This window comes from Myotis myotis, unplaced genomic scaffold (genome assembly GCF_014108235.1).
Source record: "Myotis myotis isolate mMyoMyo1 unplaced genomic scaffold, mMyoMyo1.p scaffold_m19_p_3, whole genome shotgun sequence".
Taxonomy (NCBI): Eukaryota; Metazoa; Chordata; class Mammalia; order Chiroptera; family Vespertilionidae; genus Myotis; species Myotis myotis.
In genome coordinates this window covers 203,139,241-203,155,550 of record NW_023416335.1, presented here as the reverse complement: position 1 = coordinate 203,155,550, position 16,310 = coordinate 203,139,241, and the positions used below count along the sequence as shown (strand labels likewise).

At 45.4% G+C, this 16,310-nt stretch overlaps 1 protein-coding gene across 1 annotated transcript; it reads right to left on the bottom strand.

Annotated features, from left to right (window-relative positions):
• Positions 1-12,723: 12,723 nt before the first annotated feature.
• Positions 12,724-15,811, bottom strand: ASCL4 (achaete-scute family bHLH transcription factor 4). The gene has a single exon (XM_036296503.1). It carries the CDS (start codon positions 14,174-14,176, stop codon positions 13,685-13,687), a length of 492 nt encoding a protein of 163 aa, XP_036152396.1. The 5' UTR covers positions 14,177-15,811; the 3' UTR covers positions 12,724-13,684.
• Positions 15,812-16,310: the final 499 nt, after the last annotated feature.

Here is a 16,310-nt window from a genome sequence, read left to right as displayed (position 1 = left end):
ATCATCAATGACCAGTGATCTAATCAATCATGCCTACATAATGAAGCCTCCATAAAACAACACAAGGACCAGGTTCAGAGAGCTTCCACAACACATCCCAGTGCCTACAGGGTGATGCACCCCAGACTTAAGGCACAGAAGCTCCTGTGTTTGGGACCCTTTCAGACCTTTCTTCATGTGGCTGTTCATTCATATATATAATATCCTTTGTAATAAATCACAAATCTAGTAAGTAAATTGGTTTCCTTAGTACTGTGAGCTGTTCTAGCAAATTAATCAAGGAAGGGGTCATGGGAACCTTTGAGTTTCAGTCACTCAGTCAAAAGCACAGGTAACCACCTGGACTTGGATTGGTGTCTGAAGTCTTCTGGGACTGAGCCCTTTACCTGTGGGATCAGAGGCTATCTCTAGATCAGTGGTGTTAGAATTAAGTTAAATTGGACACCCAGCCAGTGGCCACTAAAAATTTAAGAAGTGCTTGGTGGTATTGGAAGAACACATGTCAGTCCTTATTTGGAAGAAATGAGTGGCTCACTCATGTTTAAAGATTCAGAAAACTAATGATAATTAGTACTTAATTATTCAGAGTGGGCAAATGCGGTAAGGTAAAATATAAACAGGGAATGTGGGTGAATGGGGGTGTGGGAGTTCTCCGTACTGCTCTGACAACTTTAAGTTTGAAATAATTTAAAAATTAACTTACAAATAATTTTTTAGGATAATCTCCTATACAAAGTATTTATGGTAGGTCATTTGCCAGCAGGCCACCGCAGTTTTCTCCTATCCTGGGTTCCTCTGCAAGGTGGCTTTCCCCCATCAAGAGGTGGACCCTTCCGTCTCAGTCTGCACTGGCCTTGTGACTTGCTTTGACCAAAAGAATGCAGACCCTCCAACGGCCTAGCAGCCTCCATTCTTTCCCTCTTGCTGCTCTGAGATTGGTACTGAAAGAAGCCCAGACCTCCTTGGGGACACAGGACCATAAAAAGAGAGACCATCTTAGGCCATCCAGCAATTCTATTTCTCTGATAATAAATCATGGCTGTTGTAAGTTTTGGAGTGGCTCATTACACAAATTAGAAAACCTAGCATATTACTGTTTCATTATACATAAGAATGTAATCAACATTAACTGCTGAACAGGAGTTTTCCTCAGTATCAATACAGTGGTTATATTTCTCTGCAAAGCTATCCCTGTCTTCCATTAGAGAATTGCTTTGCACATGGGTTAATAGTGATAGAACTTTCTAGTTGATGGAGATCTTATACCTATGTGGCCTCGTTTCACCTTTACTGTAAGACTGTGAGATGGAATAGGTGTTACTACCCTGAATTCTACTGATGAAGAAATAAGTTCAGAGAAAGTGCTGAGGTCAGGACTGGAATCTTGGAATCTAGATCCTTTCTACTTTGTCAAGGTATAGCTGAAGTCGTGGGCCTTCTGTAAGAACACGTCCTCTCCCTCACATGTCAAACCAGAATTATATCAGGAAGTGCTCTCACGTTCCAAATCAACCTTGATTCCTGTGCAGCTAAATGGGTGTTGGGGGTGTGGGGGTCCCCTAAATAGCCAGGGCCCCAAATGTACTTTATTCTACTTGTCCCTTGCTTTGTTTGTTTTGGTTTTTCCTAGGTGGGTATTGAGCTGTGAGTCTTCAAATAGGCTGTTAGGATTGAAAGTGATGTAGTCATTTGAATCTGCAAAGGACTACTTCAGAACAGTGAAAGAAGAGATGGTGGTTGAAAATAAGGGTGGAAAGTGATTGAATTGCAGAAATCCTGGTTTTATTTTTCTTAGCCATGATCACCAACTGAAACATACATATTTATGCTTGTTTATTGACTCTTCCTCTTCCTAATATTAAGCTCCATGTAGGCAGTCAGTACGTGCTTGCTGATTGATGAATGGATGGATGGACAGATGGATGGATGAAGACCAACCAGACACAGTTTGCTACCACCTGTCTGTGTGATAAGTGCTTCGCCTCTCTAAGCTTCAGTCTCCTCATCTTTAAAATAGAAGTGATATATAATACCTACATCATAGGAATGTTGTGAAGATCAGATGAGAGTAGTACATTTAAGGGCCAGCCCGCCTTCTCATCGGTCCTCAGAAAATGTTAGCTAATGGGAAATTTCTGTCAATGGAGGTGTTTTAAGAGAGAACAGATACACTTCTGCCCTCTATGGTTTAATCCTTCATTTCACTAAAACCCCCAGGGTTAAACCAGGTCATTTCCCAAGGCGCTTTCTGGTCCTATGACTGAGATAGGATTCCTTCCCCAGAGATTTCCACTGTCAGGGAAATGAGAAATGTCTTCAGAAGTGGCCCCTTCAAGGCTTGCTCTGTAGGCAAAAACCAGTTTGGAGAGTTTTCTCGTCTGGCTGCACCTTCTGCAGCATCTGCGGTTTCGCTCTGGCCCTGGTTAATGACAGCAAGTAACCCAACATGAAAAGGCCGCTGACAGGTTTTCACAAAAGGACGCAGCTAAATAGCTACGAAAGGATTAAAAACCAATCTCACCACCCAGACAGCCTGGGCATCAAACACACACATAACTCAGCAATAATAATCAAAGAGCTGGAAATAGTTCTATGGTTTCATGGACCAATAAAGAAAATATAAAGCAACTTTAGGCCCTCTGCCCTCTCCCAGCAGCCGGTCGGTCCGCCTGATGGGATGAAAGGGTTGGCAATGGCTGATAGGGCCTAGGGGCAGAGCCTGCCTTTTTAGCAATCACTCTGCAGGGAAGGATTCCACCTCAGCCCACATTTCCATCAAAAGTCATTCCCAGCGTGACACGTGGGCTTGTTACCCATTTCTGCAGATGACAGTGATAACCTCGAGAGCTTTGAAGAAAACCTTTGTCTAGACAGAAACAGCTCAGAACGCTTTTGAAAACGCACCATCTGACACATCTTGGTTGGCGTGCTTATAGCTGAGTAACGCTGACTCATCCTGTGAAATGCCTTTCCAGCTTGATAGGACTTCGCTCTCAAATTCAAGCTAAGGCTTATAGCACCTGGAGTCAGAAGAATGACAGTTCAGCGCAATGGTCCAGGGTTCAAGTTATGCTACTGACAGATCAGCAACTGCTGACCATAGAAGCAGACGATCCAGATGAATGAAGGATGCCTCAATTCCACTCTCCTCCAAGCACTATTCTTTCCTAGATTATCCTGTTCTTCCCTTGCCCCCAGAAATTTCACAAAGGGAAGAAAGTACTAAGGTACTATTTTCTTTCTCTCCAGCCCTTAATTCTTACTCTGCACTGGTTGCTCTGTTGAAGTTTTTCTATATGAAAAGAGGTTTTTTGTTCTGTTTGTTTGTTTGTTTGTCTCAGAAGCCACACACAAAAGGAAATAAATTAGTGAGCATCTATTATTTGCTGCCAGACTCTTGGGCAAGGTGTATTGCATATATTAGCATTATCTCATACAATGAACACTGTAGAACTTTCCAGAGTTAGCTATTGTCATGAAACTATCTACACTAATAAAAGAGAAAAATGGTAATTGGCGTATGGCGATACCGTTTTCATTGGCTAATCCGGGCTATATGCAAATTAACTGCCAACTAAGATTGGCAGTTAACTGCCAACTAAGATTGGCAGTTAACTGCCAACAAGATGGCGGCTATTTTGCATATGTAGGCACAATGCAGGGAGGCGAAAGGGAAAGCAGGAAGAAGCCCCCTGCCACTGACAGTGATCTGAAACCCAGGGGGGAGCTAAGAGTGATCTGAAACCCAGGGCCGCCTTTGCCCTGCCCCCCAGCCATGATCGGAGAATCAGGCGCCTTTGCCACCCTGGCCAGTGATAGCAGGAAGTAGGGGTGGAGCCAGCGATGGGAGCTGGGCACGGTCGAAGCTGGCAGTCCCAGGAGCTAGGGGTCCCTTGCCTGGGCCTAAAGCGAAGCCCACGATCGCGGCGCCCCCCGCTGCCACTGCAGGTCCCCGCTGCCCGGGCCGGATGCCTAGGCCAGAGGCGTTAGGCCTGGGCAGGGGCGGAGCCTGCAACCGCGGGGAGCTGGGGGTCCCCTGCCCAGGCCTGACACCTCTGCCTGAGGCCTCAGGCCTGGTCAAGGGGCCGATCCGGTGATTGGTGATCGGAGGGTGATGAGGGTCAACTCCTCTGGCTGAGGCATCAGGCCTGGGTGGGGGGCGGAGCTGGGGATTGAGGGGATATGATGGTCCCCTTGCCCAGGCCTGAAGCCTGGGTCAGAGGCGTCAGGCTTGGACGGGGGGTGGAGCAAGCGATCAGAGGGAGATGGGGGTCCCCTGCCCAGGCATGATTCCTGGGCCAGAGGCCTCAGGCCTGGGCGGGGGCCAGAGCCAGTGATCGGGGGGAGATAGGGGTCCCCTGTCCAAGCCTGACACCTCTGGCGGAGGCGTCAGGCCTGGGCAAGGGGCCGATCAGGCGATTGGAGGGTGATGGGGGTCTACGCCTGAGGGCTCCCAGTATGTGAGAGGGGGCAGGCTGGGCTGAGGGACACTCTCCCCCCCCACACACACACACCCAGTGCACGAATTTCGTGCACCAGGCCCCTAGTAAACTATAAAATATAAATGAGTCAAATTTAAAATTGTGTCATCACAAAGGAGACTTGTGCCAACTTTTTAACCAAGTCATTAAAAACTGTTAATACTTGTGAAACCAGACATTACATAAGGGACAATACTAAACCCATAGAGTCATACTTTTCATACAACCCTCTTCTCATTTTTTTCCTTCATCCATTTTTTAATCAGTTTGTTTTATGTAGTTCTTTTTTAAATTTTTTTTTTCAATTACATGCCTGGCCAGTACATGCCTGGCCTGTGGTTGAACATCAACCTATGAACCAGGAGGTCGAGGTTCAATTTGTGAGCTTTATCCCCAGTAGGGACCATACAACCCATTGATGATTCTTTCTCATCATTGATGTTTCTATCTCTCTCTTCCTCTCCCTTCCACTCTCTGGAATCAATAAAAACATTTTTTTAAAAAAAAATTTTTTTTCAATTACAGGTGAAAAGGGTGGAGGGATTGAGAAGTATAGATTGGTAGTTACAAAAGAATCATGAGGATGTAAAAAGTACCGCATAGGGAATAAAGTCATAATATTGTAGTAACTATGTATGTATGTATGTATGTACTAACCTGGCAAGGTGGGTACTGGAAATATCAGGAGAATACTTTATAAAGTATATGATTATCTGACGACTATACCATACACCTGAAACTAATACAAAATGATATGGAATATAACCTGCAAGTGACAAACCATGCTCATCTTCCTGATTTAAACACCTGCCTCAGTCTTTACCTGTACTTGTTACCTTCCCAGTTCCTAGGACCTTCACCTTCACTGGACTTCAGACTCCTTGAAGCCTCATCACCTATGAGTCTCTGAATCAACTAGAACTTTCACCTAAGACCTCAGGCTCAGAACTGTCTTTGATATACCATCCTTTTCTCCAACTGGTTTCCCTTTGCATCAGCCCAGCTCTCTTTATTCACTGTGAAGCATCTCAAAAGAGCAGTCTTCACCTTACCTCTGCTTTCTCACCCCACCCCTATTATGCTCTGACAAATGTCTCTAGTCATATATATATATACTAGAAGCCTGGTGCACAAAAATTTGTGCACTGGCGGGGGGATGGGGGGACATCTCTCAGCCCAACCTGTGCCCTCTCACAGTCTGGGACCCCTCAGGAGATAACCACCTGCTGGCTTAGGCCCACTCCCCCGGTGGCAGATGGCATGCCCAATCCTGCGGTTCCTGCCCCGTCTCCCCCGGTTGCACACGGCAGGCCCAGATCCTGCGCAGGGCGGCACAGCGGGAGCAAATTTAATGGCCATCTTTGTTGGGTTAATTTGCATACTCTTCTGATTGGCTGATGAGCGGAGCAAAGGTATGGTCAATTAGCATCTTTGTCTTTTATTAGTGTAGATATATATAAAAAAAATTTTTCCCAGAGGAAGGGAGAGGGAGAGAGAGAGAAACATCAGTGATGAGAGAGAATCATTGATCGGCTGCCTCCTGCATTCCCCTCACTGGAGATCAAGCCCACAACCCAGGCATGTGCCCTTGGCCAGAATTGAACCTGGGACCCTTCATTCCGCAGGCTGACACTCTATCCACTGAGCCAAACCAGCTAGGGCTCTAGTGATTTTTTTTTTAATGGCTAAAACCAATGGGTTCCTGTATGCTGTCACCTATGACACCATAGGATATTGTCAGTCACTCCCTCCTTATAAAATGACATCCACACTCAATTGCCATGATCTCATACCAGCCAGATTCATCCTCTCCAAAGACATTTCTTCTGCACTCCTTCAGTGTGGGCCCACCCCAGTTTTCTTCTCTTGTCTTCATCAACATGCTCCCTGGGAGATCTCACCTGTTCCTATTCCTCTCTGTAGGTGTGGCTCTCAAGTCTACAGCTGTTCTTGACTTCCCTTCTGACCTCAACATCAGTATTTCCAACTGTTTATGGACTGGAATAGTAACCTGTCAGTATTTCAAACCCAGCACCTCCAAAATAAGACTTGTACCTTGTTAATCTGCTTCTCTTCCTGTGCTCCCCATTTCATTGGATGGGGACTTAGTAGAGATGTCTTTAACTTACACCACTCCCTCCTCCCTCCTCCCCATCTTTTGAATTACCAAGACCTATCAATGCTACTCCCACATGGCCTCCCAGTCCATCTCCTCCTTCCCATTCCCACTGCCACTGCCACAGGCTCTCACTTCCTCTCTTAATTATTGCAATATCCTATTGGCCTGCTGCTTCCTGCCACTAGAGTGATCCTCAACCACAGTGCTAAACGGTTCACCCTCTTTCCAAACAAACAAAAAGTCGTTTTTTCAATAGTTCCCCATTGTCTAAAAAATAAAGTTCATGATTTTTTTTTAAAACCTGGCTTTCAATGCCTTCTAGAACCTTGTCTTAGCCATCCTATTACTCAGCTTCTCTCTAATCACAGTTCCTGCCTTTGAGACATTTCTGTTCCCCTTGGACCATCTGCCTGTAATTCTCATTCTGTCTTCACCCATCAATGCCACAACTCCAAAAGCTTTTCCTCCTAGTTCTCTACTCACTTAAAGCTGCTCTGTATCCTCATATCATTTTTCATGTAAGACACCAGTTATACCACTTATACCTTTTTTCCTCATGTTGAGGCAAAAAGGGTGCATTTTCTAGAATGTAAGATACTTTTTAAAAATTTTGTTTTTATTGAGAGAGAGAAACATCAATGAGGAGAGAGAATTATTGATCGGCTGCCTCCTGCACACCCCACACTGGGGATAACGCTCACAACCTGGGCATGTGCCCTGACTAGGAATTGAACCGTGACCTTCTGGTTCATAGGTTGATGCTCAACCACTGAGCATGCTGGCTGGGCAAGCTTGTAAGATTCTTTAGCACTAGAAAGACTGAAATTTAGTAGATACCTATATTGCCCAAAAGCAGTCAAAATGACTGCATTGTGAAAGAATAATATCGGAGCACTCTTCACTCATGTTCCTTAGCTTTTCCAATAACTCACTTCTATTCGACATTTCCTTCATGAATTTAGGGCGCAAAAGAAATACAATAACTTATTAGAACAAGTATCACTGCATAAAGATTCGAATAACAAGTACTAGTTTAGCTTATTGAGCACCTGCAACTTATCAAGTATCGACAATTTATCCTGTACTTGTATGTTATCATGTGACGGTAACCGAAAAAAAAATGAAAACTGTTATTTCAATACAGAGCCGAACTGGTCATATAAGAAATTTACTCAATTCAATAATAAGAGTCTAAAATTTCCCAAGCAGTCAAAATGACTGCTTTTGGGCAATATAGGTATAACACATATATATATATCAGAAATGAAGGAGGGGGAGGTAACTACAATTATTAATAAACGCATTTATATGTTGTACAAAAAGTCACAAAATTCTAAGACATTGTGTCCTTATATACATAATTGTTTTTCTAATTGAAATTAAAAAGCAGTCAAAATGACTTCCTTGGGCAATCTAGTGTTAAATTCTATTCAACAAAAAATTATGAAGCTTGTTTTTGAAAAAAATAGGCATTACAACAGCAACTAGAACTCAAAAGGAAGCTGCCACTCTGGGACTGGATCCTCCTAGTGGGAGAGAGGCTGCTGCTGTACCACGTGCAAGAGGCAGGCATGTGGCTGTTATGCCCAGATTTCAAGATTCCCAAGAGCCCACCAGGGAGCCAGCGAGTCCGATGCAAAAGCAAAGAGTCCTTTATTTCAAACCTAGGTCTGGCTCCCCCACCCTCCTTACTGACATAGCAGCAGGTGGCAGAGAGAGGGCTAGCCCGATGGGAAGAGGAGTTTTATAGGGGAGTGGAGTAAGGGGTGGAGAGGTGACTGTGGGTCCTGCCGATTGGCCAGGCGCAAGTCGGTGTCTCGTTACACAGGATGTGGTCATATTGATGGCGTGCACTTCCCTTGATTATCATTGGTTAGTCCAGAGAAGTCCTGGGTGTGGCTAGCAGAGGCTTGGGCTTCCGGGAAGAAGCCCCACCGAGCACATGGCTCTGCCCAAAAATGGAGGACCCAGGGTAAGATGGAGGGCGTAGTCCTCGTGCTTTCAGTGGCTTTTGTCGCCCCTGGTCTAGGACTCTGCACATGTCAGATGAAGGGCATTTTCTAGCTGGAAGGCCTAAAAGATGATGCAATCTAATATTACTATGTCCTAGCACAGGGAACTGAGGGCACAGAAGTTAGGGACTCATCTCAGGTCATCAGGTCACTGAGTGGCAGAGTAGGACCAAGCCCAAGGCCAGGGCACACTCTGCCCTGCCCCAACACTGCCTCTCCTTCCTCTGTACACTCAGGGGTGGGGGTGGAGTGTCACACCTATTAGGGTTATGAACCACAGGGAATACTGTAAAAACAATTTATAGTCATTGGATATGTCTGGGCTGAGTGGCCAAAAAACCAGGGAAGACCTTGAAGGCCATATAAATGTTTCTCCTTTCATGAATGCATCATTTCCATAAAACTCCCTCTACGGCTTCTACAAAGCTTGCTGGTAATTGATTTTGTCCATGTCCGGTATTGTCACTGTAGCATCTTTGCCATTGATATCTGCCACAAGCATTTTCACTGCAAACGCTTTCACCACCTAAGGAATTGACCATAAGGCAATTTTGCCATAAAAAAGGATAAAATCATGGAAAATAAAAGAGGGACCTTAACAAGGACATAACATTTTTTAAAGTTTATTGAGAAATACAAAATATTTGAATACATTAAAAATGTGTGTAGATTCATGGTTATACTGTGCAGATAACTGATTTTACTTTGTGGATTGTATCTAAGCACTTGTCTTTGTTCTGTGGGAAATGTTGGCTCAACTCTGCACCCTCCGAGAGGGCCCTCAGTGTCTCTCCTCCCAATGTCATGGGTTTCAAAATAAGAAACCAAAAGAAGAAGAATGAGGAGGAGGAGGAGGAGAGAGGAAGAAGAAGAGAAGGAAGAAGAAGAAGGAGAAGAAGAAGAAGAAGAAGAAGAAGAAGAAGAAGAAGAAGAAGAGGAAGAGGAAGAGGAAGAGGAAGAGGAAGAGGAAGAGGAAGAGGAAGAGGAAGAGGAAGAAGAAGAAGAAGGAGAAGGAGGAGGAGAAGAAGAGAAGGAGAAGGAGGAGGAGAAGAAGAGAAGGAGAAGGAGGAGGAAGAGAGGAGGAGGAGGAGGAGGAGGAGGAGGAGAAACCAACTCTTGGGGCAAATCATCTTCATCTATTTTAAGACCATCTCCACCACCCTATCTGCTTATCACCGTCTAGGCCAGCAGTTCTCAACCTGTGGGTCGCGAACCCTTTGGAGGTCAAACGACCCTTTCACAAGGGTCGCCTAAGACCATCGGAAAACACATATATAATTACATATTGTTTTTGTGATTAATCACTATGCTTTAATTATGTTCAGTTTGTAACAATGAAATTGGGGGTCACCACAACATGAGGAACTGTATTAAAGGGTCGCAGCATTAGGAAAGTTGAGAACCACTGGCCATTATGAGGCCTAGGTAAGATCTGTTTTTTGTTCTTCCTCACCAGAGGATATTTTCCCCATTACTTTTCAGAGAGAGTGGGAAGAAGGGAAAAAGGGGGAGAGATGGAGAGAGATGGAGAGAGACGGAGAGAGACAGAGAGAGACAGAGAGAAACATCGATGTGAGAGACACATCTTCATCCTCTGGTTGCTTCCTGCATGCACCACAAACAGGACCCTTGACTGGGACTCAAAGCTGAGACCCTTCTGTGGGTTAGCAGATGCTCTAACCACTGAGTACACCGGCCAGGGCAAGATTTATATGTAATATAAAAATGGGAGTAACTGTGAAAACTTGTCAATGAAGAAATGAAACCAAACTGACAACGAGCTTAAGTACATTAAGTCCACTGAACACAGTTGATTCGTCAATGCGGAAATGAAACCAAACAAACAAAAACCCAAACGGTCAACCAGTTATTTTATCTTTTTTTTTTTTTTTAAATATATTTTATTGATCTTTTACAGAGAGGAAGGGAGAGAGATAGAGAGCTAGAAACATCGATGAGAGAGAAACATCGATCAGCTGCCTCCTGCACATCCCCCACTGGGGAAGTGCCCGCAACCCAGGTACACGCCCTTGACCGGAATCGAACCCGGGACCCTTCAGTCCGCAGGCCGACGCTCCATCCACTGAGCCAAACCGGCTTCGGCGTTATTTTATCTTTTATACAGCAAGATTGCCTTATGGTCAATTAGTCGCGTGGGCAAAATGTTTGCAGCAAAAATGATTGTGGCAAGAATACGATGATGAAAGTATCTAGAACCAATTTTCTTTTTGAGAATCAAATGGTTCTATGGTTAATGAAGCATTCATTCACAGGAAAGGGGGAGATTGAACATTTTAAAAGGCCTCATTCCTGGAATGGTGCTCCTCCTGTAAGCCATCAGGAAGGTTCCAGAAAAACTGCCTGATTTTGTTTTTTCTCTAAAAATAGGTATATAATTGAGCTGGGATTTTATTTTTTTCAAAAGGTTTCTCAAAATGATTGCCTTATTCTTAGTAGGCTTCAATCAAAACCACATTAAAAGTCTCTCAAGGCATTTTATCCAAAATAAAGTTCCCTTTTAAAACTGACCTGCCCTCTTTATAAGTCACTTATCTCAGCAAAGGATATTTATTCACAGACTTTATACAACTATTTTAATGAATTAAGTAAAGAAAAAGTATTTCTTTTTCCCTGCAGTTAGAAAACAATCACATAGTCTGTGTAGATTAAACAAAATATACTCTTTTTTATTATTATTCCTACTTTTAAAACTTTTATTTATTGATTTGAGAGAGAGAAGCATTGATTTGTTGTTCCACTTATTGATTCTTATCTGTGCCCTGACTGGGGATCCAACCTGCAAACTTGGCGTATCAGGATGATGCTCTAACCAACTGAGCCACCTGGCCAGGTTATTATTCCTACTTTGGAAAAGAGAGTAGAATAAAGGAACGGACATTGTGATTACTGCCCCACTAAGGCCCCTAGAAAAGTCTCTCAAGGTTTTTAACAATTTCGTTAATTAGCATTTCCTCTAAGTTACCTAGGAAGGCAGCATGAATGTTTTCCCTTTTCTTTTTTCCTAATTAGTAAATATACCTCAGGTAGGCTGGCTTCACTGAAGGTCCCCCCGCCCCCGCCCTTATAGAATAACAACTTGCCTGAAGGCTAAAGTGGATATGTTATGGGAGTGTGTGAGATTAGAGAAAATGGCTCTTATATCCTTTGCTCCTTCAAACTCAAGAGCTCCACCACTGTTCTTGGGAAAAAAGAAAGCTTGGCTGTGAATCATTGCACAGCATTTGCCTGTGCGGCTGAAAACAACAGAATACCATTATACTCATAGTTATAAATATTAGTAATTATACCTTCTAAGATGGATTCAGCATTCCACAGGCCAAGTAACGTTAGCTGAGAGCAAGGGAAGGCATGATAAGGGAGACAGCAAGTTGGGCGTTGGGGTCAGCAACACTGGTCTGGGCCAGGCGGGCAATCTGCTTGAGCTTCTTTTTTTTAACCACAAAATATGTGTAACACCCACCTCAGAGAGGTATGAAAATTAAATACAACAAAATGTAAAAAAAGCACGCAGCATAGTTCCTGGCATGTGAAAGGTGTGCACTGGCTATTAGCTTCCCTCGGCTGACTCATCTGTAAAAAGGGGGTAATACAACCCACCCAATGAAGCCAGGGTGGGGGTCAAGTGAAACAGTTCCCTGAGGGGGCGCACCCTTGTCAGTTTCCTCTCCGTTTATTTCCTAGCTCCATTCCCCGCCCCCGTACCGCAGCTACTTCGGAGGAAAGGGCAATTCAGCATATTAGAACTTTTGAGAGAGGAAGTTTATCTTATGTCAGTTTTGGTTTTTTTTTTACTTATCTATGGTTTTCTAATTGTTTCTCAGAGGAAAAAAAATAAATGACCAGAATTAAGTATTTTTAAGAAACTAGGAACAAGCTGGCGGCACTAGATCAGCGGTTCTCAACCTGTGGGTCGCGACCCCTTTGGGGGGTCGAACGACCCTTTCACAGGGGTCGCCTAAATACATCCTGCATATCAGATATTTACATTATGGTTCATAACAGTAGCAACATTACCGTTATGAAGTAGCAACGAAAATAATTTTATGGTTGGGGGTCACCACAACATGAGAAACTGTACTAAAGGGTCGCGGCATGAAGAAGGTTGAGAACCACTGCCCTAGATAATTGGGAGCCCTCCTTGTGATGAAAGTGTGAGAATGGACCAGCCCCAGCCCATCCCGTTCAACCATCTAAGCATTTACTTGAGACAAACAAAAAGGTCACGGTGTCACTTCAATTTAACCAACAGTTGAGTAAGAACTGCAAGGGGCGATGCAAAGAAAAGGAAAAAAACACACACAACAACAACAACAGAGAGGAAAAGTAAGTTTTCACACAAATCTGAGCTCTCTTCCAAAAGGTTCATGGACGCTAACATGTTATCTGCCGACTCCTGTGGAGTTTCCAGAATCGCCACTTTTTGATGAGACGGGAAGTGTCAAGGAGACATGCCTTCGCCGGCGCCGCGGCTCACCCGCTCGGTCAACGGCACAGGCCGGCCCCGCAGCGCCGCGGGCACACGCGTCCTCGGGTGTCACCTTCACCGAGCAAGGCGCGGTGCCGCCCAATGTAATTCCTAAGGGGAGGGACGCAGGAAAACGTGCCTCTCGCCTTGAGAGCTGTCCTTTATTTATTTTTGGGAAGCTCTTCTTTGGTTAAGGTTGGATTTATTTCGATATTTAGGTACATGATTTACCCACACCGAGGACGGAGGGAAACTGTCACTGCCCTTTGGGTTTCCAGGACGAGGTGCTCCGCATCTGGTACCGTTTGCATGTGAGAAGTCCAGAAGTTCCTTTAAGCAGGCACCTAATTAAGTTGGAGGCACAAAGCCAATAAAAGGGGGAGGCGGAAACCCAACCAGAATGTCAGAATATCTTTTTCCCTTTAAAGCACGAATTTCTTTTTTCTAAGATTTTTTTCCCCCCTGGAGGAGAAACCGGATTAAAAACGCAACCACCTTCGGAGAGAACCTTAGACCAGAGGGCAAAGACGCGCGGTGCACGGGCGCCGGGGTCCAGGCCGGGGTCCCGGCGGCGGTCCGGGGCTCGCTAGCTGCCCCCTTCCTCGGGCTCGCTGCAGGGCGAAGGCGCGGACGAGGCCTTGGACTCGCCGTCGCTGTTGCAGTCGGACCTGCGCTGGGGGCCGGCCGGGCCGTCCTGCCCCCGCGCGTGGCGCTCCAGCAGCTCCTGGAGGTGCTTGATGTAGCCGATGGCGGCGCGGAGCGTCTCCACTTTGCTCAGCCGCTTGGCCGCCAGCTCCCGGGGCAGGTGGTCGCGGAGGCGCGCGTACCCCTCGTTCACGCAGCGCACCCGCTGCCGCTCGCGCTCGTTGCGCTTGCGGAGGAAGGCGGGCTCGAAGGCGCCGTCCAGCGGCAGGGGCAGGTAGGGCCGTCTCGGGGCGCAGCACGCGGCGTCCAGATGCAAGGAGACCCTGAAGGGGTCCCTCAGAGGGAGGCGGGGCAGGGTCTCGGGCAGGTTCAGGGGCCCCGGGTGGAGGGGGTACGGCAAGGTCAGCAGTCCGGCCGATTTCCGTGTCTCCATCGCTCGTCAAAAAAAAAAAAGCCAACGAACAAATCAACCAAGAAGTTAATGTCTCAGCAGAAAACGAGGCTGCAAATCTTCAAAGCGGAGAGGATGGTCCATTCAGACTGCCTGGCACGGAAGGTCTGTGTGGGGAGACGTTTCTGAGCCCCGAAGCTCAGTTCCAGAACACGCTCCCGGGAAACTGTGCATGATTCCGGAAAGCCAGTGCACGCCTCCGTCTCCTTATAAAGTTCCAGACGGAGGTGCCAGGCCAAGATTTAGGACCCCTAATCCGCACTTCAAACCTCGTCTTCCTCTCTGATCTTCTTCTTTCAAAAAGGTAACAAAAGGGGTTCCTCTGCTCGGTCCCCCAGCCTGGAAATGTGAGCGCACACCAAACAGAGTAATCTTCCGAAGCCACCCGAGGTTTGCAATTACTGTAATCCACTGATCTGGGTCTTCAAGAGCCGAGGAATCCTCGCGGATTCCCAAGGGCTCCTCCCAGGAACCGACAGGCCTCCTGGCGGCGGAGCGAAAGTTTCCCGGAGGCTTTCTCCTTGAAAATCACAACTTGAACTGCCCTTTGTGGTTTCCGGCGTCCAGGGCTAATGGAAAGGGCTTTGAGACTGTTTGCAAACTTGCACTTGCTCTTTCATTTTGGGGGAGGTGGAGAGAAGACCTCATCAAAAGAAAAGACTGCTCCCTTGTGGTTATACAATGTGTCAAATCCAGGAGGACCCCCGAGGAAAGGCTTGAGGGTTTTCTTCTCCAAAACCAAGTCTTTAAAAATACCCCATTAGGCACTGTTTGAAGGGGACAGGAATTGGAATAATACTTGAGCAACACTCACCTATTAGGCTCCCCTATGGCGAACGCGGGGTGCTCTGGGTAGCTGTGGCACTTTCCAGGAGCACATCAAAAGCCCGAGCGGTAACAAACACTCTTCGCCAGAGTTACATCTCACAGTGCTTACTGTAAACACAGTTTAAACACTGCTTTCCGACCTCTTCTAATCCCACCCAGGATATAAGGACATCAGCTTTCCATAGTGTAAAGAGTATATTTCTATTGTATTCTTTTTGTCTTAAAAAAAAAAAAGAGGCAATTTATTGTCTCCCTTGGGGGCAGGAAAGCAACATTTGAAAGGTTGAAGAGCCCCAATTCCAAGGAGGAAAGGATGAAGGCTTTGAAGACTTTTTAACACACACCCAAAAAAACGAATAATTAATCCACCCGTGATGGTGAAGGGCTTTGAAGATGAAAGTGTCATTAACAATCCAACCGTCCGGGTTAATGTCAAAGAATGTGTTATCACACCGAAAAATCAGATTTCCTGTTCTGCACACCAGCACATTAAAGGCAGCTTCTGCTTTAAAAGTCCAACTTAAAAACAAGAGAAGCAAAAACCCCCTACATTTACCATCAGACTTTCTGCCTATTCCTTGGGAGCCAAGGCGTCGCCCTAACATGTTGTTGTTGTTTTTTTTTTTCCTTTTGACAAGTCCTTCGTTTCCCTGTTTACTCTAAATGGTCTGCCCCAAGCAACTGGAAAAACACTTCCATCAAGGCACATAATATAGAAATAATTATTCCTTTCAGGCATAAGTTAGTCACATTTTAAAAAGCGTAACGCCCTATGAGGCTTGTTCCGGCAAACAAGCTAATATGTCATCTTAATTTCTCAGTAGAGTTCGACCTGGGGAAGGCCCTTTCTATTGGGAGAAACGCCCTCCTGAGAGGCAGGTAGACCATTAGACCACAAGGTGTTTTTTGTTTTTTGTTTTTCATGTCAAAGGTATTGGCCTTTATTCTAAGAATGACAGAAAATAAGTGGAGTATTTTGAGCAGGGAGGTGATGTAGTAAAATTTGTTTTTCAAAACGATCACTATCTGCAGAGTGGAGAATAGATTTGGGGGGTGGGGAGCACAGGAGAGAACAGTTAAAGGTATTTTTCATCCTCATATTGGCAGAAATGAAAAAGATTGCTAACATCCATGGCAGGCAAAGATTTGGGGAAGGGGCAGAAGCATAAACTGCTACAAGCTTTTGGGAAAGTAAGTATTGAAATTAATAGTGCGCATCACATATTATTGACCCAGAGACCCCTACAATTTGTCCAAAAATAAATGCACCAATATGGATTTCTACGTA

Coding starts and splice junctions, on each gene's coding strand:
- ASCL4 (XM_036296503.1), bottom strand. CDS start 14,176: ATGGAGACACGGAAATCGGCCGGACTGCTGACCTTGCCGTACCCCCTC.